This window comes from Paroedura picta, chromosome 14 (genome assembly GCF_049243985.1).
Source record: "Paroedura picta isolate Pp20150507F chromosome 14, Ppicta_v3.0, whole genome shotgun sequence".
In the NCBI taxonomy this organism is placed as follows: domain Eukaryota; kingdom Metazoa; phylum Chordata; class Lepidosauria; order Squamata; family Gekkonidae; genus Paroedura; species Paroedura picta.
Window position 1 is genome coordinate 33,949,651 of NC_135382.1, and position 23,377 is coordinate 33,973,027.

General features: G+C 43.9%; 1 protein-coding gene across 4 annotated transcripts in view; it reads left to right on the forward strand.

Moving 5' to 3' along the window:
• Nucleotides 1-23,377, forward strand: part of PHKB (phosphorylase kinase regulatory subunit beta) — a 111,179-nt gene that overhangs the window by 10,204 nt on the left and 77,598 nt on the right. For 2 of the 4 annotated variants that reach the window (XM_077309546.1, XM_077309547.1), the window contains exons 3-7: nucleotides 1,749-1,763; nucleotides 6,733-6,822; nucleotides 9,278-9,416; nucleotides 14,686-14,785; nucleotides 21,747-21,854. In XM_077309546.1, coding sequence (XP_077165661.1) covers nucleotides 1,749-1,763; nucleotides 6,733-6,822; nucleotides 9,278-9,416; nucleotides 14,686-14,785; nucleotides 21,747-21,854 — 452 coding nt within the window. The remainder of the gene's footprint in view (nucleotides 1-1,748; nucleotides 1,764-6,732; nucleotides 6,823-9,277; nucleotides 9,417-14,685; nucleotides 14,786-21,746; nucleotides 21,855-23,377) is intronic. The other 2 variants (XM_077309549.1, XM_077309548.1) reach the window with 1 other exon arrangement.

Below are 23,377 nucleotides of genomic sequence, written 5' to 3' on the forward strand. Positions count from 1 at the left end.
CGTGTTGAGTTTTAAAATAATAGGCTTTTCTCAATAGAATCCATGGGGAAAGGTGAGCGTGGAAGATACAGCGCTTTGAAGCAAAACATGGTTTTTCTTAAATGCATTCCTCTGCTTATAAATATCTGCCAGAGCCTATCTTCGGCTTCATTTTGCAGCAAAGCCATAATCCTGTGTTTATGACATGCATTTGTTGCCGTGGAATAGATTGCAGCACTGATTAAGCATAATTTTGATACTGGATTTGTTAGGCGGAGCATTTAAGCTGTCAGGTGGCGACATGTTTTGGCCATTAGACTGCTTTTGAGTAACTGGCTGAAAAGCAGGAGGCAAAGGAACAGTGAATTTCTTTCCGTCGGCCTGACAAATATAATTTGTTTCACTTAGAAGTAGATATAGTTGGTTGCTATTACGTGTGTGTGTGTGCTTGAAAGACATTTGGCTTTCCTGTTGCACTTCTCGGCACGGAAACTGTTAGGCAGCCCGATCTCTTGTTTTGAAATAATTTCATTAGCTTGCTTCCACCTCCGATTTGTTTGCCTGACCGTGGGGTGACTTGGAGCTCGAAGTGAGTTTCAAAGTCTCATTAACTTTAATGGCATCTTTGGCTAACTAAGTCTAGGTCTGGCCATAAATTGAGGATCCAATAAGCATGTCCCAAACACATGAATTCCGGCAGAATCTATCAGAAATTGAAATTAGGTTACTAACAATTTGTATGCATTTAAGCAAACAGCAGAATCCCCAGATGGGAGGAGGAAGGGAGGGAAAGATTGGGGAATTTAGACAAACTTGAGGGGGAGCGGGTGAAATAAAAGGTAGAATAGAACGAGAACTAGAGCCTGAAGTGGGGAATGAAGCCACCCAATGGGCTACTCTTCAGATTCTCCAGTGACAGCAGCTGGTGTTGCATCTGTGAAAAGCCAATTCCTTTGAATGAGGACAGCTGATAACAAGCCGTGCTCCATACGCTTCCCCCAACGTTCTGAAGAGCTGGGAGGGGGGACACTTGGGGACGTACCGGTGGGCACTGTGGCACCCCCAGGCACCACGTTTGGGAACCCCATTCTACAGTGTGTTTGTAATGTGTTGCTGTATCTGCATAAATAACTGATCACTGGGCCAAAACCAGTGGTGGCTTTACCAGCTAAGAGCTTTGTCTATGCCTTTCACCATGATTCATATGATCAGGACTCTGAATAACTTGAAGGACGAGATTGCCAAACGCAAAGTCAAGGATTGTGAGAAGCAGTACTGGCTACTCGATGCTGATTGGCTCTTGGATCCTGCAAGAGAGAGAGAGCGCAGTGTAGTGGTTGGAGTAGAATGTGGGATACTTAGGTTGGAATCCTCTCTCTGCCGTGGAAGCTTCTGGGTGACCTTGGGACGATCAACTGATCTCAAAGCGGTTGTGGGGATAAAATGAAGGCAAGGAGAACAATGTCAGCTGCTCTGTATCCACATTGGGGAGAAAGGCAGGGTATAAATGTAGCAAATCAGTCAATAAATGAGGCTGTGGCCCCTCCCTCAACTCACTAGAGATATTCCCATAATTCCCAGCACCTAGCATGAGGTCCAGTCAGGAATCACAATGGGTTGTGCCCTTGTAAGGATTATAAGGATTCGCTTTATAGAATGAACATGTCCCGGGGCACTTTTGTTTCCATGGCTCACGGCGCCCTCAGTAAAAATCAAACCAAAAATACAGTTTCATTTTAACAGGCATTTTATTTCTTTGTTTGCTGCAGAGGGCAGATTGCTCGGTAAGTATGGTTTTTCCCGTACCCGTGCATCTCTTAGCAATCTATTCAACTTTATTGGCTTTTCTTTCTGCAGCACTGTTTCTTAGGCTGAATACGAATGATATTCTTTAAGGTCAGAATAGTACTTTCCGTGTGAAAATGTATTTTCAGTATCGCATTGTATTTGCGTCTTTCAAAAACCGTCTCGAGAATAAAGATGAAATGGTTTTCTCAAATGGGAGCCGGGTGTGCTAGCCATTGTATATCCTCTGCTCTGTGTGTTTACCTTTATGGTGTCTAGACTGAAATGTCGCGAGGAACGTCCTTAGCTATCTTTGGGTGTTCATTATTAATAACCTTTGTCTTGAAAATTGCCCCGTTTTCCATAGAAAAGGGACACTGGGAAAAGAATTTCGACCTTTTTCTTTTTTCTTTTTGTTTAAAAATAGAAGAAAAGTTTAGAACTCTGCAGAGGTCGGATCACATTTAGAAAGTCGCCACTTTCCATTGGAAATGGTTTAATTTCACAATTAATGCAGGGTGTTTCTCCTGTGCTCTGACAGTTATGTAATTGGATTGTCTTAAGCCTGTGTTGGGAGCGTTCTGCCGGACAAGGAGAGTTAATTTCCTACCTGTTTTCATGGATACGGTATTAAGACTTGGGATGTAATAATTGATTTCTCACAACAAAATGGCAAGAGGCTTGAAGAAAGTAAGTTAATTTGAGATTCATTATAGGTATTTAATGCACTCCTTAACCCTGGGAAGAAACTAATTAGGGACATTATTCCCCCCCCCCCAGTTGCTTTTGCATTTTAAATCATCAGTATTATAGTTGGATGCTGTGCTTTCAACAGAGTGTCCCTTGCCCTTGTCTTGTGGCACGATGGAGCTAGGGAATATATTTCTGCAGGCCAGACTGGATCCAGTGATGCACAAGCGGAAACAGACTTAGCTGTAGGGTTGCTAGCTCTGGGTTGGGAAATACCTGGAGATTGTAGAGATGGAACCTGGTGTGGACAGGGCTTGAGGAGGGCTTAGGTTTCTTTAAAGAGAGGAGAGCTTAAGCCCCTCAGGTGGGGTCATCTTCCATTTTCTTTCCTTTAAGGAAGGAGAAGGCTGTAGGGGTTATCATAGGGTTGGATGCAATGGATCCCTTCTATTGAGTCTTCCTTTGATAGAGAAACAGAGCAAGCTGTTCTCTGTTGAAAGAAGTCTTCCTCTCTCTTCTTGTTCCTTACCCAGTGCTTGTCCCATGACACTCCTAAAACAAATATTCGGATTAGAGAGGAAAGATGACCACTTGATGCTTTTAAAAGCAGAGGGGTCATCTCCACCGAAACATATCATTTGAAACATTCTGCAGCATCTTGTTTTGGGTCCTTATCTCTGTAGATTTGAAACATCCTGGATTGTACCTGGAAAGAAATTGGAAACTTCTTCACAGTTCCACGTAGCTCTTTCACGGGTCACAATCACATGTATCTTGGTCTCGTGAATCGTTGCTTCCTGTTTAGTTGTCATGTGACGGTGTGGCAGTTTCATAGATTTCTACATGGAAGCACTTTCCATGTGATAATCTGCCATGCATGAACCCCCCCCCCCACTCAAGAATTTGGTCAAGAGCTGACCCCTAGCAAATGCATTTTCATCAAGTAATACCAACGTGACTTCCATTTATTGCTTTTCATCCACTGGTCCCTCCCCCCTGCCCGATATAAGAGAAAATGAAGATAGAAAATGATGCTTCAAGTTAAAAGGATGCAATTTTCTTTGTAAGTGGAAAGAAACAGCACGGAGTCATCAAATTAGATGCATCAAAGACTTGAGAGTCATAGGGCTGATTTCCATTATGTCTCATTGATGCAGAATTATTTTTTTGCCTAATTTTGAATTGACTCGAGTACAACCTTGAATATTTAAGTGTGCTTTGACTTTGGTTCCCCATGCCATGCATGTATAATAATCTTGATTATTTATTATCACAGTTTATGCCACTTGGATTGGATAGATAATTGAACAATATATTCTTAGCAAATGGCTACTCCAGTGGCCGCCATGCCCCTACCCCTATCTCCAAATGACTTGTTCAGCTTAGCAGAGCTATCTCCTGTGGTATCTTTGCCAAGGCAATGTCTCTCTCTATGATTTCAGTGTGATTGGCTTCTCCCTATTAGCATTCAAGACCGTGCTTTACGCATGTTTACTGCATCAACCGGCATTAAGATTCATTTTAATTAGACTCAATCACTGCTGTGTTCATATTAAATATACTGCCGCGTTTATCGGTATGCAAAGAACTGGCTAGTTCCCCTAAATGTGCCAGCGACAGGAGAAACACATTTTGTCGCTTCTGTCTCCCTTGTCACCCCAATCAGCATGTTAAATAAACACCACTCTGGGTGCCACCTGTTTCCTTGACCTCCAACACGGCAGTGTTTACGGAAGATCACTAACTAGCCGGAGCAGAGATAGATTTTTTCCGCGTTTCGTATAATCATTTTTAAAAAACGTATTGATGGGGTGAACTTGGGTACATGAGCAGAACATAGTTTTGCTAGAATATTACATTAACCGAGACCTCAAATTGACCTGGATATCAGAGGGAGGGAGGAGGGGGACAAAACTTCTACAAACTCCAGACTCTATCCCCCCCCCCCTTTCTACCTTAACAATGTCAAGTGTCCTGTAAGATTTCCTGCCCTGTAATTTTGGGTCAATTGCAGTGTATGCTCTTGTTGGCTTGAGGGTCATTTTTACTAAAGGCTAACTAAAATTCTCCTGTAGGGTGAAATTAACAAAATTAGAGTCCCCTGGATGTCTTTGCTATTGTTCTATACTAGCAAATTGATTGTTTTAATATACTAGCAAATTAATCTATCCTGGATTTTTATACCGCCTATTCTTTACAGCTCTGGGTGGTACAATTATTAATTTTTTTACATGGAACATTATATAATTTAATCTATAACAAACAGTTTCAATACAACATCATAACAACCAAGTAACAGTTTATAACACAACATAAATAATCACACTGGGAGATCAAATTTGTTCAGTCATGGAAGGGCATTTGAGGGGGGGCCCAGCAGATGTTCTCAGTCGGTCGGCCTCAAGCGAATGCCTAAATGGACTTGGCCACAAGCTAGGGAAATGGCTGCCTCCTCCCAGAGGGCTCAGCGAGTAGGCTGTGGGTGTAAAGATCAAAGGGGCGGGGAGTTGGATGTGGCGTGGCATGGGGGGTCCGGGCTGTCTTCTTAGCTCCTGCCCTTCTTTCTAGCCTTCATGAGGCAGAACCACTGTAGTAGTAGTAGTAGTAGTAGTAGTAGTAGTAGTAGTAGTAAAGACAGGGGGGAGGAGTGAAAGAAGATTGAAGGGTGCGGGTGGTTATGCCACTTCCAGGGTCGTGGCAGGAAGGCGTGGCCAACTGACATCATTTCCGGGGATCCTCAAAGCCTGAAAGTTTATTTCAGGGGCTCCTCACAGTCAAAAGGTTGAAAAAGTCTGAACTAGCAATTCCTGAGAATGTTCTTATTGTCACACAAGGCTTCAGAGCACACCGGATGTTCTCTTACTGCCGTTCATCAAAGGGGAAGGTTAAAAGTGGTAGGCAATCAGGTTATGCTGATTGAGAGATATTCTGATTGAGCGATATCTGCCAAACTTCCAAGGAATACTAGGAGTCCTCAGTGTACTGCTGGTATAGATTATAGCTTCATGCTCAGAGGCATGCCGTATTCAAAGCTTACGTTTGCCTTTTGCTGGATCCATTTTCACCCCCGTTACATCCATCCCAGTGTTAATGTTTTACTCTAAAATGGTCCATTGATAAAATTAGCACGAACTACCAAGCCTAATTGGAGAGGCTTTACTTTTTATAGCTCATACACAAGAACTATGAATACATTATTCAAAGAACAGATTAATTTTTTATATGCAGCTAGCCAGGACTGATTCTTAATTAACTAGCCAAGACTGGTTCTTAATTAGTTCTTAGGTTTTAATGAGCAAATTTGGCAACACAAAGACAGGCGGGAGAGGGGAGAGGAGAGCCCAACTGTTTTTACTCTTCATGTTGGTAGAAAACTTTAAGATGAGCTTGAATGATGACTGTTTCAGATTGTCCCTAAAGGTCAGTGTCTCAAAAAGGTCAGCTATCACAGCTCCACAGGGCCTGTAAGATGATGCTCTTCCACCAGGCTTATGGTTAAGGACAGAGCAAGCTAATAATTACGGGCTTCCCTCCACCCTTCTCCGGTTCCTTCCCTCTTTTTTACTATGCTACTGACAGATGTAACCTGCCAGAGTCAACAGGCAGACATGACCAGTGATGACTGAGATGGGAGGGGGAGGGTAGTTAGATAGTGAGTTAATGGTTAGTTTTTAAAATCTTAATTTTAATCTTAAATAAACTGTTTTATGTATATGAACCATGTTGTAAACTGCCCCAAGCCTACTGTGGGAGAGAGGTATATTAGTAGTAATAATAGCCTTTGGGGAAGGCGGTATATAAATATAATAAATAAATAGTAATCTGTTCCACGTAATATGTTTCTGGTAAGGCCTTGGAGGAGGAGCATGTCTCATGTCTTAAGTGCTACTCAATACTTAACACCCACTCAGGGTGGCTGTCCCACCCCTGAGTGCTTCCTGTACGTGTGTGGGCTCAACTTGAAGGAAGCGGGGTAGCCGGCTATTGTCCTGTCGACAACTTTGTGTTGAATATTTGGCATGAGCCTGCTGTTTTCAGATGTGTCTCCCGGGCTATTTGTATACGAAATTTCGTCTGTCTGTGGAAGTAGCCCCTCCCCACTTTGTTACGTCCTTCCGGGGGAAGGGAAGCCCAGGCTTCCCCTGGAAGCCCAGGCTTCCCCTTAATCCAAGAATAAGGATATTCTTGGCAACTGCAACTATGCAACTATGACAACTGCAGGTGGAATTTTGTGTTGTTCTGTAACCGTGATTAAGACTAAGTAACCTCTTCCTTTAGGTTCCGTGTATGAACCTGTGAAAAGCATTAACCTTCCAAGGCCAGATGGAGAGAGCGTGTGGGATAAGTTGGATCATTACTACAGAATTGGTAAGCCAAGTAAACCATTTTGCAATAGTATACCGTTTTCCCCAGAAGTCCAATGGTTACTTTAAGACCAGTAAAATTCTATTCAAGGTATAAGGTTTTATGTGCATGCACCCACAAAAGCTTACACCCTGAACGAAATGTTGTTGGTCTTAAAGTTGCCCCTGGACTCAATCTTTGCTCTGCTGCTTCAGATCAACATGGCCACCGACCTGAACCTATAATTTTTGCCAATGTGACTTCTTAAAACTTCTTACAAGGATCACAGTTGCCACGCCTAATTCTGTGGGTTCATCAGTGTGATTAAAAATGTATTTTCTTGTGATGTGATGTAATTAGGATCATGAATAATTCAGCCGTTAATTACCTGCTCATGATCATTAAGTTTCTTAGCTTTTAAAAAATGCATTTTATTAATTAGCAAAAACCAGACTAGGACAGGCATGACAAAATATAACCATCACATAGAAAAAGCTCCATAAAACTGGTACATTTAATAGAATTCATAAACGGATGCCATATTTTTGTAAAAGTTTAATTAGATGTGCAGAATAAGATTTAATTTTTATACCCCACTTTTCTCCTACACTCGCCTTCCCTTCCTCTCCCTGAAACAGGCTCCTTGTGAGATAGGTGGGGCTGGGGTAGTTCTCAGAGAACTGGCCCTGGCCCAAGATCATACAGCAGGCTTCAGGTGGGAAATCCGATTCTCCAGATTAGAACCCACCTTTCTTAACCACCATCCTGGCTCTCTGATGTCCACTGACTGTTAGTTTTACCATGTCGGCCTTTCTCCAATTATTTTGTTGTTATTGAACTTCTTGCTGTTGGCGGATCCACCAAACACCAGTTTTTTGCAATTCAACTCTTGAACCACCGTTCATAAAGAAGATGCTGTCCTGAAAATTTTTACAAATATAGTAAAAAAAAAATCTCAAAAGCGAGATATAAATAAGTGGTGTGTCTAGTTTTAGTCTCTCTTTTTTTTGCAGTTTACTGTGTTACATTCAGTAATAGTTTCAAATTAAAATCCAAAATATAGGCTTGCTTCTTTATTAGTCCTTTCCTCCCAGCCTTAGCTCAATAACAGAATGTATTCATCTCCAGATCCCGATACTTATGGTGTACTAAGAGCGAGAAGCAATCCCCTGTGAGCTTCGTGTCCCCAGGGCAAGAAGCAATGGATTTTTCAGTGGCAGAATGGGATGTTATTATACATGCTTATGTACTTTTAGGAATCTCTGCTTTTTCCATTGCCACTAAAGTCTGTTTAGTTGAATGTTTTTGGTCTACAGGATTTTTTAAAAAATTAATATTTTCATGCCTTTTAGAGTATTTCTTAAAGCCGAATCATTGAACTAGAATTATGTATGTTCTTATTATAGATTTTATCTGTTCTTCAACCTTTTTGGATTTATCACTCACTATTTATATTTATCCCCGCCATTTCCGAAAACATTCCGGCTCTGTGGTTGATAGTAAAAGAATAAAAGAGCACTGAACAATATGATACAAATACAATATAACCCCCTAAACAAAAACAACAATAAACCTCGATGGTGGGAAGACAATTTATCCCCCCCCCCAACAATCCCCAAAAGCCACCATCATGCTCGGGGGAGAAGCTATGCCTTCACAGGGGCCTATATAGGGGGGGATCCGATCTCCCTGGCCTGGCCTCAACCAAATGCCTGGTGAAAGAGCTCTGTCTTCCAGGCCCTGCAGAATGTTGACAGGACCCTCAACTCTTCCGGGAGCTCATTCCACCAGGTCGGGGCCAGTCCAGGAGTTATCCACAAATAGTTAAGCAAGTGAAAAGCAACCTGAAGTGATGGTGCTATAAAGATTTATCCCTGTGACATCCATAAAGCTGCACCTCAGCCGGAAATATTCATAAGCGTAAACTGGCAAACAATTTTGTTGGTCCTGGTCCCGTGAACATGAGGTGTGGTCAAATGATCCCTGCTGTTTGATAGCATAATGTTTGTTGCAGAGATCTCTATGTAATAAACTTGATTGAATGGAGTACTTTGCCTGAAGTGTGCTGAAACACATTGCGCAGGTCTGGCCTGGATGCACCCCTGCTTCCAAAGAAACCAGGAATTGTAGCTTTATTCAAGCGCTGAGACTTCTGTGATACAGTTTCCTTGGTCCCTGGCAGAAATACTGTCCCTGGGGTCTCTTGAGGGCAAGCTGTAACAGTTAAAAGTATTGTTTAGAGCGTAGGCACTGCTTGGGAAAAACTTGGTCAAGCAAACGCTGGCAGGAACAGGGGTCCTGAAGCAAATAGGCAGTGCGAGGAAACACCTGAACAACAGGGCTGAATCGTAAAGAAATTGTATGTGTTTCCCTGCTTCAGCACTTGCTGGTTCTTTGTTTCTCTCCTTTCATTTATTTCCTTGCAAAACACTCCTTTTAAGTTTTGGAAAGGATTTAGTTGTGTTGTTTCTCTTTACAGTCAAATCAACAGTGTTGCTGTTCCAAAGTCCCACCACGGGTCTCTTTCCCACCAAAACGTTCGGCGACAACCAAAGGGCAAAAGTGCACGACAGCCTGTACTGCGCTGCATGTGCCTGGGCTTTGGCACTTGCATATCGGTAAGTGGGCTCCTTTGCCATTTGGGGGGCCCATGGCAAGAAATGCACTCCTACCAGTCCTCATTAATGTTCCCTGGCCTGACTGCCTGCCTGCCATTAGACTAGGGATCCAGACACACAAAAAAGGGGAGTGCATGATCAGTCAGAGTCAGAGGTCAAAAGGTGAGTGGACATGAAGTAGCTTTAGTTGCCAGCTTCCTCAAACACAGAAGTTAGAAAATCAGATACTGCTGATGCGATATCAAACGTGCACCTGTTACAGACTAAAGTTTCCTAAATCTTTCCTCAATGACAATTAACTGTCAGGCTTACAAGAGATAGCCAAATGAACCGTCCCAACACTCTGAGTCTTTCAGGAATCTCTGAGCCTTTCAGGAACATACTTGGAGAAACCCTCTTAACGTTCCTTTTGACGCCCCCCCAAATCTGCTTTAAAGATCTACATTCCTGGCTGCCTACATAGGTTCCTCGTGAATTTGATTTTGAATATGGTTGGGAAGTATAGCTGTGTACACGCCCACCTGGGGCCCCTCCCCTCCCCTCCCCACCCCCTCCAGATCCATCATTGGCCATTTTGGGAGGAGGGGGTGGGCTGACATAACCAGGGAGGGGATAAATCAAAGTGGTTTTGTTGGCTACATATGGGGGGGGGAACTTTGCTATGATTTGGCTCATTGGATAATATCATTGGTTCCCTTACTCTGAAATTCAGAGAACGGTAAACTTAAATAAATGAATAAAATTCAAGCTGAGCAGAAAGGCGAACGTCTCCAACCAAAAATCAGAAATAAGTGCGGAATAATTAATGTATGATACTTTAGTACATTGCATAATTAAATATGATGAAACTGTCGAAATTATAAATGATGAGCAATCGCAGCTATAGAAGGATTCATTACAAGGGCGGTGTTACCATGGTAACCAATGAATACTTTCAAATCAGCAGCAAATTTGCAGTGTCCCAGTGTTCAATAAATACTTCTCACCTGTAAAGATAAGAGCCTTTTACTTTAGTGCCCTCCCCCCCCTCCGGTGGGTATAGAGCAGGGGTAGTCAAACCGCAGTTTGGAGGGCCGCAGTTTGACTACCCCTGGTATAGAGTATAACATGGAGGCCCTGACCTGGATGACCCAGGCTAGGTCGATCTCGTCAGAGCTGAGATGCTAAGCAGGCTGGGGCCTGCTTAGTACTTGGATGGGAGACCTCCAAGGAAGTCTGCATTCAGTCATGGTGCCTTCCCATCACCCAGCCTCTGTGTGAGAAGTGTAGAGGATAGATGGCCCTGCTTTGCATCCGGGGGTTGACTGAGTTAAGAGACTCTTTTAGATGTTCTCAAGAGATTGACTCAGGTGCATGCTAATGCCCCAGTAGGGTTGTGGGTTGTGGAAGCAGTGAGTCAGCACATTTTATGGAGACTATGACTGCATGTTCAGATAGCTGTGTGGGTGCAAGGGAGGTAAAATATCCCCATTTCATGGTTCATGCATGTCACTAAAATGTTTTTTATGTATCCCAGAGGGAGTTTTAAAAATCTTATCTCTCTGCAGCATTTTTTTTGCTTTTTTTCTCTGAGCCTTGAGGTTTTTATGGATTTCCAGAGGAGATCACCAAGGCTTTGACCTTCTATAAGTACTAAGCGCTGATGGGCAATTAGACAAAAGGACTGCTAGTTTCGTTTTTTGGAGCTGCCGGGTTTCTCTGCTAATTTGGTGTTCCTGTGTCTTTTTAACCCTTCCAGTGTTCCATTTCCCCCCTGGACTTTCCTGAATTCCGTTTTTGTTTTCAGCCCCTCTATAAACAGGTGAAAGGGTTTATAGTATTGTTTCCCCCTAGAAACATAGGTAGAGCTAGGTCTTTAAACAGAAAAGAGAGCTCCCGGGGCATCTTTGCAGAGTATGTGCTGATTTAAAGGAGAGTTTTTGTTTCTTTGTTTGGAAGATGCAGTGTCATTTGCCATTGTTTAAACTGACCCTTTGCATTCAAAATCTGCACGTACCATTTGGGGAGTTATAGCTTCGCATTCAGATTAAATATTCTGTGCTATTCTGGATGTCCTTTTTATGAACATAATTTCCACTTCCAACTCTCCCATCTTGTTATTTAAAATGTCTTCGACCTTCATGCACTGTGAAGGATGACTCCGTATTCAAGAGATATACAAGAGCCATTTTTGGAAATCAAAGTGTGGGTTTGTATCCAGGGCTCAGCAGTCCGATCTTGCCATTTCATCAGGCTGTGTTTTTGCTCCCTTTCAAAGCATAGTAATTATTTGTTTGAATGCAGCTTGTGAACTTTTGCACAGCTTTGTGTCTTTCCAGGACCTAAATTGGGGGTAGAATGTCCTTTTCTCAGCTCCAGTTCTTGCGGTCTGTCTTTTGCGCAAAATCACCACTGCTTGTCATTTCTGCTGCGGGTCTCCTGTTCCTGCTTCTCAGGTTTGGAACCCCAAGTCAGATGGGATGAACACTGCTAGGATTCAAGGGACCCTCCCTCCCTCTCTCCCTCTCTTCTTTCCTATTAATATATATGGCTAGCCACCCAAATATGTTGGTTACACTCTACAGGCCACCCTAAACAATTAAGCCTTGCATCCTTTGTGAAAGCCAAGCAAGTCCAGCAGGGCATGGATGTTCTCAGAGAGTGCATTCCACAGGGTAGGGGGTCACAACTTAAAAGGCCCTTCTCTGGCAATAGCTAACCAAGGCATCATGGGGCCAGCCCCCTAGACAATGACCAAAGGGAGTGCCTATGCCGAAAGCCTGAAGAATCTGGCACTTTGCAGCTTAGAAATAACAACAACAACAAATTTATTTCTATGCTGCTCTTCCCTGAAGGCTCAGGATGGCTTCCAGACTAAAACCATAAAAGAGATGACTGGAGGGTCATGATAGCAGTTTATAAAATTATGCACAAAGTGGAGAGAGTTGACAAAGGCCACTTTTTCTCTCTCTGGTCAAATGCTAGAACTGGAGAACATCCTGTCAAGCTGCTGGGCAGCAGATTCAGGATGAACAAAAGGAAATACTTATTTACACAACAGGCAATTAGAATGTAGATTTGGCTGCCAGAGGATGTAGTGATGGCCACAGCTATTCACAGATTCATGGAGGATAGGTCTGTCGGTAGCTATGAGCTATGGCAGCTAAAGGAAACCTTCACATTTAGAGGCAGCCAGGCAGCCTCTGAATCCCAGTCCCAGAAGGCAAGATCAGGGGAAGACCTTGGCCTCTGTTCCTTGTGGTTGGGCCTCTACAGGAGCTGGCCGGCCACTATATGAGATAGGATGCCAGACTAGATGGACCGCTAGTCAGATCCAGCAGAGCTCTTCTTATGTTCTTAGCCCCACTCTAGCTCCACCTTTTCCAGAAGCTGCAGCAATACTGGCTGGCCCAGAAGCTGCAACGGAGCCTGTTTCCAGACATCCCATGGCTCCTGGTGTTGTCATCGCAGGGTAGGAGTTACATCACAGGGCTTTCTACACAGCTAAGATAACACACAAAGGAACCCTGCATACTGGTTGCCTCTGGATTACAGTCATCAACTTCTGCCTATTTCTGCAGCGTGTCTGTGATTGAAAGATTTCCTGCCATCAGTATTCAGAATATCATTTGCAGGCGATTCACAGAAGATCCCCATTCAGGTTTCCCCTGGTCTCAGCAGGAACAAACCGGCTCGCAGCGGCTCAGGAAGTCAGCCAGAACGCATCCTATAGAATCAGGCACGAAGCCCGGTGGGAATAACATCCTATCACTCCTTGATGATTAATTCCAAAAGTGTTTATCAGCTCCAAAATACTGCTTCCCGGGGGTTACCGGAGCCTGCATTCTCCCCCTCCCCCCCCCCCCCCCCCCGAATTTGCAGCACGGAGGAAGGTGATGTTAGTTTAGCTGATGTATTTATGAGGGAAGGAAAATGACATGGGAATGCTGAATAATTTACTCCCTCCTCCTCGTCAGGATCACACGGCATGGGGAGTGCTCCCCCCCTTTCTTCCCGCAGCACCGTTCTGCTAGCTTTTCATTTGAAAAGCTAATTATAATTTTTGTTTTCATGCACAGTCTTTCCCATCAAGTTCAGGTGGTCCCTCTCTCCGTACAGCTTGCTTCACTGGATTCTCATCCCCTGCCCAGTTTTGGCTGAGGCCTTTGTTATTTCGAAAGCTCGCATAATGCTTATCAGCTGCTTTTTTCCTTTAAATATTCATTTTACGACTTGTTTGATTTTTTCCCCTTGCTGGACCCGCTCACCTTTAAAAGCCTCCCTGCTCTTTCTTTTTTTATAAAAAGACAGTGCTTTGTAACTGCCAATCAAAACGCAAACGTTCTTTTTAACTGGCAGAGCACCACCTAAGGGGGTTTGATTTAATGACAAGCCTGAAACATCAGGTTCTGCAGTGCATGCGTTTAAATGTGTTCTGGTGCTTTTAAACGTATATGTGTTTGTGTGCTGTCAGTGACAGCTGACTTATTGTGACCCCCTAAGGCTTTCTAGACAATCAGAGGCGGCTTGCCATTGCCTACGTCTACCTAGGGACTCTGGACCTCTTTGGTGGTCTCTCTTCCAAGTACTAACCAGGGTTGGCTCTGCTTAGCTTCTGAGATATTAGCTTGGGCCATCCAGGTCAAAGCTATATATTGGGCTAGCCTGGGGAACCTGTGCTTTTTCTAACCAGGCTTTCTCAACCAGGGTCCTCATCGCACTGGAAGGGTTTCTAAAATGAGTGGAACTTAATTGATTTCTAACATTTTTAAAATGTGTTAAACATTTGTCAGGTGACATATATGGCCATGATGACTCACTGTCTCCTTCCATAATGGCCTGGGGTGGGTAGGAAGGGGAGGGGCCACGGGTGGGCATGTACACCCCTATGCTTCCCAACCCTATTTTGCAAGATCGCTTCACTTCTGGGATTTCTCAAAGCTTGAAGAACGTTTCAGGGGTTTGTCAATGGTAAAAAAAAAAAAGCCTTAAAGCAAATTCAAAATCATTTGAAAAAGGGGATCAAAAAGTTGATTCTGGGGAATCAGATCTGTATACAACCTTGATTTGACTTCATTCAGTGCAGCCTTGATGTGGAGTCTGCCTTTTCTTCAAAGCTAGTGGTTTTATTGTGGCCAGTAGCCAGACGCCTGAATGCATCAGAGATAGCAGGGACTGCCATATAACACGCTCTCGGTAGTTAATTATTAGAAAAAGAACTGCCAGTACCCTTTTAACTTTCTTCTGAATGAGTTTCCAATTTGTTTCCTGGGTTATCTCTCCCACACAGGCGCATTGACGACGACAAAGGACGAACCCATGAGCTGGAGCATTCCGCTATAAAATGTATGCGAGGGATTCTCTACTGCTACATGCGCCAGGCTGATAAGGTAAAAAAACCCCACTGCCACACAGACCACAAGCACGCACTTAATTCTAAAGGATTAGGTTAATTGTCAGTGCTTAAAATGTTCCAAGCAGAAATCAAATTAAAAGGGGCATTGACTGCAATGCCACAATGTACACAGCCGGCTAGAACAAGGTCTGTTCCCAAGCTCTGGGCCTGGAGCTTTTCAAAGATGAAGGCAAAAAAGCTCTCGACACTGTAAATCAGCTGTAGAATTCGTTTCAGGACATTCCTTCGTTTAATTATCCTTGGAACATGAGCCTACGGTAGACAAAGGCTTGCTGTTTTCAGAGGTTTGATCTGCACTAGAACAGCTAGACTTAAGTCCAGTCGCACCTGAGATTTTTGGGGTATAAGCTTTCAAGCGGAAGCATCTGAGATTTGACTCTCAGACATATCATTTTGGTTTCCAAGGTGCTATCGACTTTGGGTCTAGAAGATCACTCATATCACAGATGAATCACAAGTTGGTATTTTCCTGAGAAGTCCTGGGATGTGCGCTGAAGCTGTAGAATTAGGAAGGGTTTTTGGTCAATATAGTAGACCAGCCTTTTCAACCTTTGAGAAACCCCTGCAACATCCTTCAGGCTTCAAGAAACGGTACCATCAGCACGATCATGCCATTTCTGGGGTTTCCTAAAGCCTGAAGAATGTTTCAGCGGTTTCTCAATGGTTAAAAAAGGTGAGAGAAAAGACTCTTGTTCTTTCCTGCTGCTACAGACATGGCTTCCTGTCTTGATCTGTCTGCCTCACAGGGCGGTTGTGAGGCTAAAGCAGAGGAGAGGAGATCGATGTAAGCTCCCCGCTGGGGAGGAAGGCAGGCTAGAAAAGAAGTAAAAGGAAATAGATTAAAATTGATCCCCATTGAAGCCTTAAAAAAACAATATGGACATTTTAAGACCACATTGAGTTCATGCTGTTTAAAGGATGCTACACCTGTTCAATCCTCCCCCCCCCCCAAAAAAATCCAATGTGACATGGTTTCTTAAATAAAGTGTCTGTCTCTGTTCCGTGCGGGCTCGTGTGACAAGGTGCTGTGCAACCAGCTTTGATAGAGAGAGATTATTTATGAGCCTGGTTCCCCCAGAGAATCGTGTCTTACGCTTCACAAATGGAGAGGCTTTCTTTTCCTTATTTGAGAGATGCACTCAGTGTCCCATCCCCCCCTGCCCGTAATGATCTTGTTTCTTGAGGGTCAGTCTTGACAGTCTGTTAGGACTGGATGAAAATACAGAGAATTTTCGTGCATGATATCCTTTGAAAATCCATTTTTCAAGGAGTGTTTTGGCAGAAGCAAACGTCGCAATTCTTTTTTCCTCGGATGCACATCTCTGCGTGAAAAGAGCGATTTTAGAAATGTCAGCGTCTCACATGTATTCAGGGTTCCCTCTTCTTTTATCTATGGTTTGGGGTGCGTGACATATCACAAACTCTTCAGCTGGGGGCCAATCGGTTGAAAAGTGCACAAAATTCCTTGTGGGGCTTGGATCCTAATTGGAAGTGTCAAATAGTTCGTTTTCAACCTACCCCAGGTTGCTTCCATTCCGTCTGGAAGCTATTAGTTTCTAGGGTCGATTATGTACAACAGGAAACCCCACAAAAAGTCTGCAAAGAAAGTCGATTGCGTTTTTGATTCTGCACATGGCAGTTGGTTTCGCCATGGAAAACCCATCAGAGTATTTTTGATTATGCCTGGCACTCCCCCCTCATGGCATTTTCTGCGTTGTTTCCTCACAGTATTGTAAACTTGCTTTGCTACGATTTTTTACTTAAACTGGTTCCAGGGACGCTTTTTGTGGCAGGCATAAACGTTACTGGGCTTTCTGTCTCCTCCCCTGAGCTGTCTTACACCAATGGCTGAATGGAAAGCCCATGAACTACAAGTACCATGAGGCTCTGCCAGGAGTATGTGTCGGTCAGGTGACATTGCTGTTGACTACATCCTACCAATGAACTCCTAGTGCAATGGATGAAGTACCCTCCCACTTGAGGAAAGCTCTCTCAAATGCATAATCCTTTCCTTCAGTCTACTATGGTATGCAAACACACACACAAACACATTTTAAAAAGGGGCGATTTAACAGTGTCAGTGATCTGACTTTGAAGAAAAACTGTGTTCTGCATACCGTCTCAGGAGTGTACTGTGGCCAATCTGGCAACTGTCCCATAGTTTTAAAGTTAGAGCAATCTGACAGAGCAACTCTTCCTCTTCTTCTATGCTTTCTTGCACAGACACTTCTGCAAATTAGTTGAATTAAGTTTTGTCTCAAAAAACACAGTTGTGGAAAACAAGCCCTTTCATGACCAGAAGCCGCCTTTTACAAGAGCCAGACGGCGGTCCTGTATGTTCAGCGCTTGAAATGTGCACGCATGCAGCCAGCAGGGAGTTCCGTGCCAGGAAGAGAATGCATAAAAAGGGTAACAAATAGGAGAGCGAATATATTCATTAGTTGATGGCGAAGCTATTTAACAAGCCTATAATTTGTCTACCGAGGCTTGACATTGCACATCATTATCAAGAAAGATCTTTTCAAATGTTATGCTACAGTAGATGTAATTTCATTCCCCCCGTACAAAGGAGTAACTAGCTAAGCTAATAGCGCCCGTCATTTATAGCATGGAAGTATAAAAACCCAAGTCTGATCTCTGTATCAAACTGATTTATTTATTTTTTCAGACTTGGGTGATCGAATATGCCTAACGGTTATGCCATGATTTATATTTTCATTTTACTTCTTTGGCCCTGTGAGTGTCTTGGACACCTGAGACTAAAGGCAGCGCAAATCAGTTTTGCTTAATCGTAACTTCAGTGACGCCGGTGAGGGGGTTGGCAGCCCTGTGCTTCCTTTGATTTGAGTTTTCAGGCTTTGACTCATTTTAGACCCTAAATTTCATCTGTCACCATAAGCCCGGTTGGCTTTTTACAAAAATCAGTGCCACGCCCGAGAGAGATCAGAGCGAACATAAAAGAAAGAAAAAGAAATAAAAGACGGATTATTTATCGACCCATCCCTTTGCAGTTTATTCATCTTTGTATCCTTCCCTTTCTCCAGTGAACTCAGGTGGATGTATAAGGGGTTGATCGGCTTTTATGCCCTGTGGGTAGGTGAAATTGAGCTTAGTGGCTCTTCCAGAAGAGCGAAAGATCAGTGAGACACTGGAGGAATTTATGCTTTAAGGGCTTTATGGTCAGAGGGGGAACAACGGCTGGTGAAAGAATAATGAATTGTGGGGAGTGGGAAATGTCCTTAACACCAGCCTGTTCCTGTTTTGATTTCTGATCGCTAGAGAAAGACAGTCCACATGTCCTCCAAAAGTGTCCTCATACCCTGACAATTAGAACAATTTATTATTTGATGCATTTTCATCGGAAGTCGTTTCTACCCAATTGAAGAGATATTTGCTTCCAAATAAGTACTCTTGCATCCTTAGTTGTGTAAACCAGGGGTAGTCAACCTGTGGTCCTCCAGATGTTCATGGACTACAATCCCCATGAGCCCCTGCCAGCGTTTGCTGGCAGGGGCTCGTGAGAATTGTAGTCCATGAACATCTGGAGGACCACAGGTTGACTACCCCTGGTGTAAACAACATGAGGCAAATGAAAAGATGAAGCTCACAGGAAAGTTCTGGCTGCAGGAATTCATTTTGCTCATGTTTGCAGCAAATCTGTATATCTGACACTGAAGTGTGGCCCCCATCTAAATTCATGGATTGGGGCCACAATGGCTTTGAACAGACTTGATGACCACCCCCCCTATTAGCAAATTAAAAAAAAAATAACCTGATTCATAGAGGTAGTTAAATTCCACCCCCTCCCCCAAGGATAATTCTCAACTCAAGCACAGAGAATGCATCTACCTCCTGTACGGTTGTTGACAACTGGCAGAGCTCACAGGGGGGAGGGGGTGGGGAGATGGGATGCCCCAGTGAGTCTCCTGGGCCCACACCTGTTCTGTCAAAATATCCATCAGATGTTCAATGCCAGTTTGGTCACACTTTTTTCCTACCCAAAGTTTACACAAGATACTTTAAATCATCCTGCACACGGATACTTTTAAGTCATCCGGAAGTCAAACCATCTGTCAGATTTTTCAGAATCTGGTTTAGTTTAGGAAGCTACTCCCTTGATGTTTGCGTCAATCGGGGAAGGGGAAAAGATGCTGAATGTCTTTTCTCATTTTCTATAAATGCCGTAACGTTTTCATTAATTCCCCAATAGCGTCCCTTCTTAATCACTGGAGTTTGTCAAGCTTGGCTTTTCGCTTAGTGTTTTTAAATTGTCTCATAAAAGTTCCAGCCACAATGCACCATTTCCTCAACAACAACCACAAAAACTTTTTGATCTCTTTGTAGTTGGCATTTCCTTCCAATAGGGCTTGAAAATGCCGTGCTGTGATCTTGTGTGTGCTGACGATGGGTGCAAAGGGCAGAGTTCCGGTTTGTTAATTTGAAGCCCGTATTGCTTTGCTAACCAGACAGTCTCTTGTTGAGCGGTTTGATGCAGGGAAATCTCATTTCATGCAAATGCCTGCTAGGAATATACTGAGACCTTTGGATCAGGACCACAGGCTACAGCCCCAAGCTTGGGTGTCCCAAGGCGCCTGGATTCTCACCCAGGGTGCAAGAGGGCCCAGTTTCTGATGCCATACCAGTCCACTCGAGGTGTAAAGGGACAGGGTGCACGTGACTTAGTAGAATGCCTCTTTCCATGAAGTAGAAGGCCCCAGGGCCAGTCTGTCCCATTGAGGGAACATAGACATCTGGAGGACCACAGGTTGACTAGCCCTGCATTAGAGGAAGAACTTCAGTTGGAGGATGGTTCCTTAAACCAGAGCCTGATTGGGTTCAGCCCAGTAGAGAGCCAGCTTGGTTTAGTGGTTAGGAGCAGCGGCTTCTAATCTGGCGAGCCATGTTTGATTCCCTGCTCCTCCACATGCAGCCAGCAGGCAGTACCTTGAGCAAGCAGTAATATCAGGGCTCTCTCAGCCTCACCTCCCTCACAGGGTGCCTGTTCTGGGTAGAGGAAGGGAAGGCGATTGTAAGCTGTTTTGAGACTCCTTTGGGCAGTAAAAAGCAAGGTATAAAAAAGAACTTTTCTTCTCGTCTGCGCTAGATAGATAAATGATGATCAGATGAGCGCAGTGTCTTATGCTAATATAAATTTGCATGTTCACCTTTTGCAAAACAGGATTTGGTAATCTGTGCCCCCAAAAGCGATAATCATGTTGAAAGACTGTAAAAGAGATGAGGGAGAAAAATTAAGTGTTGGTTAGAGGGGGGGCAGACAGCAGTACCACAGCTGTTAATTTAGCTTAGAAGGAGTAGCAGCAAATGAAAGAGACCCAGAGCAACAGCGAGTGGTTTTATAATGGCCATCGTCTGTTGTCAGTCAACAGCGGGTTTCTTTGAGCACTACCAAGATAAAAGGGACCTTAGGTCTGCTTTCTTCCGATGCCCAGGGTCAGTTCATCATCCTAATAGTTAGCATTAAACAATGATATGTTTGGAGCTTGCCTTAACCAGTATCTGTAACATAAAGAAAGCCTGACTGGGGGGGGGGGGGGGAGGAGTTGGAACTCATGGCCTACCTGATTGGCCATCTGTCCAACGAATGGCCGGGCAGGCAGGCTTCCCACCCCCGGCCGCATCCCCCTCCAACTTCTTTCACATGGAAGAAGTGCCAGCCCCTAGTAAACCAGGCAGTGAGTGGGAGGGGGGAGGGCCTGGGATTTTAGGCCCAGGTCAGAGGGGAGGGAGGGAGCCTGCCCGGCCACTGCTCCCCCACCCTGAGCAGCCCCACTGCGGCCTTGGTGGGCCTGCCCTGGTTGGGGGGGTCGGGGGAGAGAAGACTAGTGTCCTTTGTATTTTTCATACGATGGGCTTTTGCGCTAGTCTTTTATAACGTTACACCTTTGATTTTTGTTTTAAATGGTGGTAGGTGCAGTAACAATTTTTCTTGCTTACGGCACACGTATATTGCTGCCGTTGCTCGGATGTATGCAAAAAGTTGCTTTAAGCCTGTGGTAAAACAGCAAAGACTTGATGGGTCAGAGTGATTATTCCTGACGACAAAGCTTTGATATCGGTCCTCTCACAAAGATTGCTGCCTCCCCAAGTGGTTGCAGAATTTCTAATTTTCACTGGCATGCTAAAATTAATGAGGTAAACCACTCAGATAATGGGACTCCATCAAAGGTCATACATTCTCTGTGTAGCTGCTATCTGGAAGGGTGGTGGGGGGGAAAGGAGCTGTTTGAGGTTATGAGTAGATTCTGTGTGTAGGTCACAAGGTTTGTGGGGATGTTTTGATGTCTTCTGTGTTCTCTTAGTGGAGAGAGCCTCAGCACCATTGTGAGCTGCCTTCTCTTTACACACAGGTCACTGGAGGGAAAGAGGAATTAATCTTCCAGAATCATGGGAGAACCAACGTTCAAATAACCCCAGGCTATCTTGGTTCGATTCTTCCTTCATTCCTACAAGCAGGGGAATTTCCCCTGCGGCAGTTCAAGATCGACTCCAGATCACTCTCCAGGGAGAACCCTGGGGGAAACTAGTATTTAATTTTTTGATTTTTTTTGACTATACAAAGACAAAACATAACACACCCAACAACAGAAACATCAGAAGAAAAACAAAATCAATTCCACTAAATGCATAAATTACATAATACTTCCAAATTCCAAATTAAGAGACTAGCAGTGCAATCCAAGTATCCTTTCATGGTAGTAAATCCCGCCAAATAGACCTCTGAAGATTCTGAGCAAGACCCATTTAGGATTGCTTTCTGGGTTAAAAGGAGCAGGGATCCGACGTCAGTAGGCTGCACTCCAGTATCGTTACTAGAATCCTTGTGGTTTAGGATGCTAATCAGATGGAGGCTTGGCCATTGATTTGGGATTGTGTGTAATCTCTGTCCTGTGTTTTTTCTCACTCCCTCCCTAAAGGTTCAACAGTACAAACAAGACCCTAAGCCGTCCAAATGCCTCCATTCTATGTTCAGCGCTCACACTGGGGATGAAGTCTTCTCCCACGATGAATATGGACATCTTCAGGTACCAGACACATTTATGAAGTGACTCTCAGGGACTGGTTGGCTAGGAGCAATCTTATTTTTCTTCGCTGCTTGCTTAAAGCGTGGAGTTCTTTAAAGACGTGCCAAACGATGAAGCTTGGTAATTGATTTTTCTGCTATAAGATGCCACAGTAGCTTGCTGCTTTCTAGGCTAACTCCCCATGATGTATGTATGACAACCCCCCCCCAAAACCCCCACCCACACACAATAGTTGAACTGTTTTCCTTGAAGAGTAGCAAGCAGTTGTCAGTACATAAACTTGGCTTATTTATACTGTATTATTTTATTATTCTAAGTAAGGAACCCAAAGGTTGAGCTTCAAAAATAGTGTTTAAAAATTTCAAATATTTGTTACATCAATTGCACTCATTCAACATATTAAAAACATGGTCATCGTGATTTTAAAAACATAACGTTCCTAGCTGCATGTGGAGGAGAACAACATAGACTGGAACAAACGTGTTTTTGACCCCGAGGGGTCTTCCTCCATGGTCAAATTATTGTGAAGAATGCACTCATGTATAAAATCAAAATCAAAAGGCCGGAGGAAATGACTTCTTGGAAGGTGGGGGTCTATGGCATTATTCCCCATTGAAGCCCCTCCCCTCTCCAACCTCTGCCTTCATCAGGCTCCACCCCTAAAATCTTCCACTTATTTCCCAGCCTGGAGTCGGCCACCCCAGAGATGAGTGAGTCAAAGAGCTGGTTGGATCCAGCCCATTGATGAGATGTAGAATAGTACTGTGAGGTTCCCAGTGTAGAAAATATCTTTATTCAAGTGCCTAATTTCATGCTCAGGCATCCTTTTCATTGATTGACACCCCCCAAGGGAATAGCCCTACTTGTCTCCTTATGGCTTCCCAATACACCTTTTAAGAAAGAATTGCCGAAACAGCAGAGCTAAGAGCAGTTAAAAAAAAACACCCTGACGGTATTTCCAAGCTTTATTCAGTATCCCATCAAATACTTATAGATGCAGAGATGCACCTGGAGGCTTGTGTGAACCCAGTGGAATTTTGGACTCTTTGAACAGCAGACTTGGACGCCACGTTACAAAGTGCTTTTGAAATTTCTCTCTCAATCAGAAGTGGCCAGCTATGGGGAAAAGAGGCAGCCGTTCCAAGTATTTACAAGGGTGTGTGTGCGTGTGCGCGGATTTATAGTGTGATTCTCCGTAGAGTTCTTCTAATCTAAGCCCATTGAAATTGGTAGGTTTGGATTGGGATAAATCTGCATAGGATTGCCTGTTGTGCAGTTCTCCAGAGAGGAGACATCATAATTGGAAATTATTTACTTAGCAGCTAATTCAGGGGTCCCCAACCTTTTTGAGCCTGGGGGCACCTTTGTGATCCTGACACAGGGCAGTGGAACACAATCGTAAAATGGCTGCCACAGGAGACAGAGCCAACCACAAGAAGTCAGGGAGTTAGGTTTTTGTGCATATATAACTCTACCGCTTCAGCATTTCAAGGCAAAGCTCTGTTTAAAAAAAATGCCTTTAA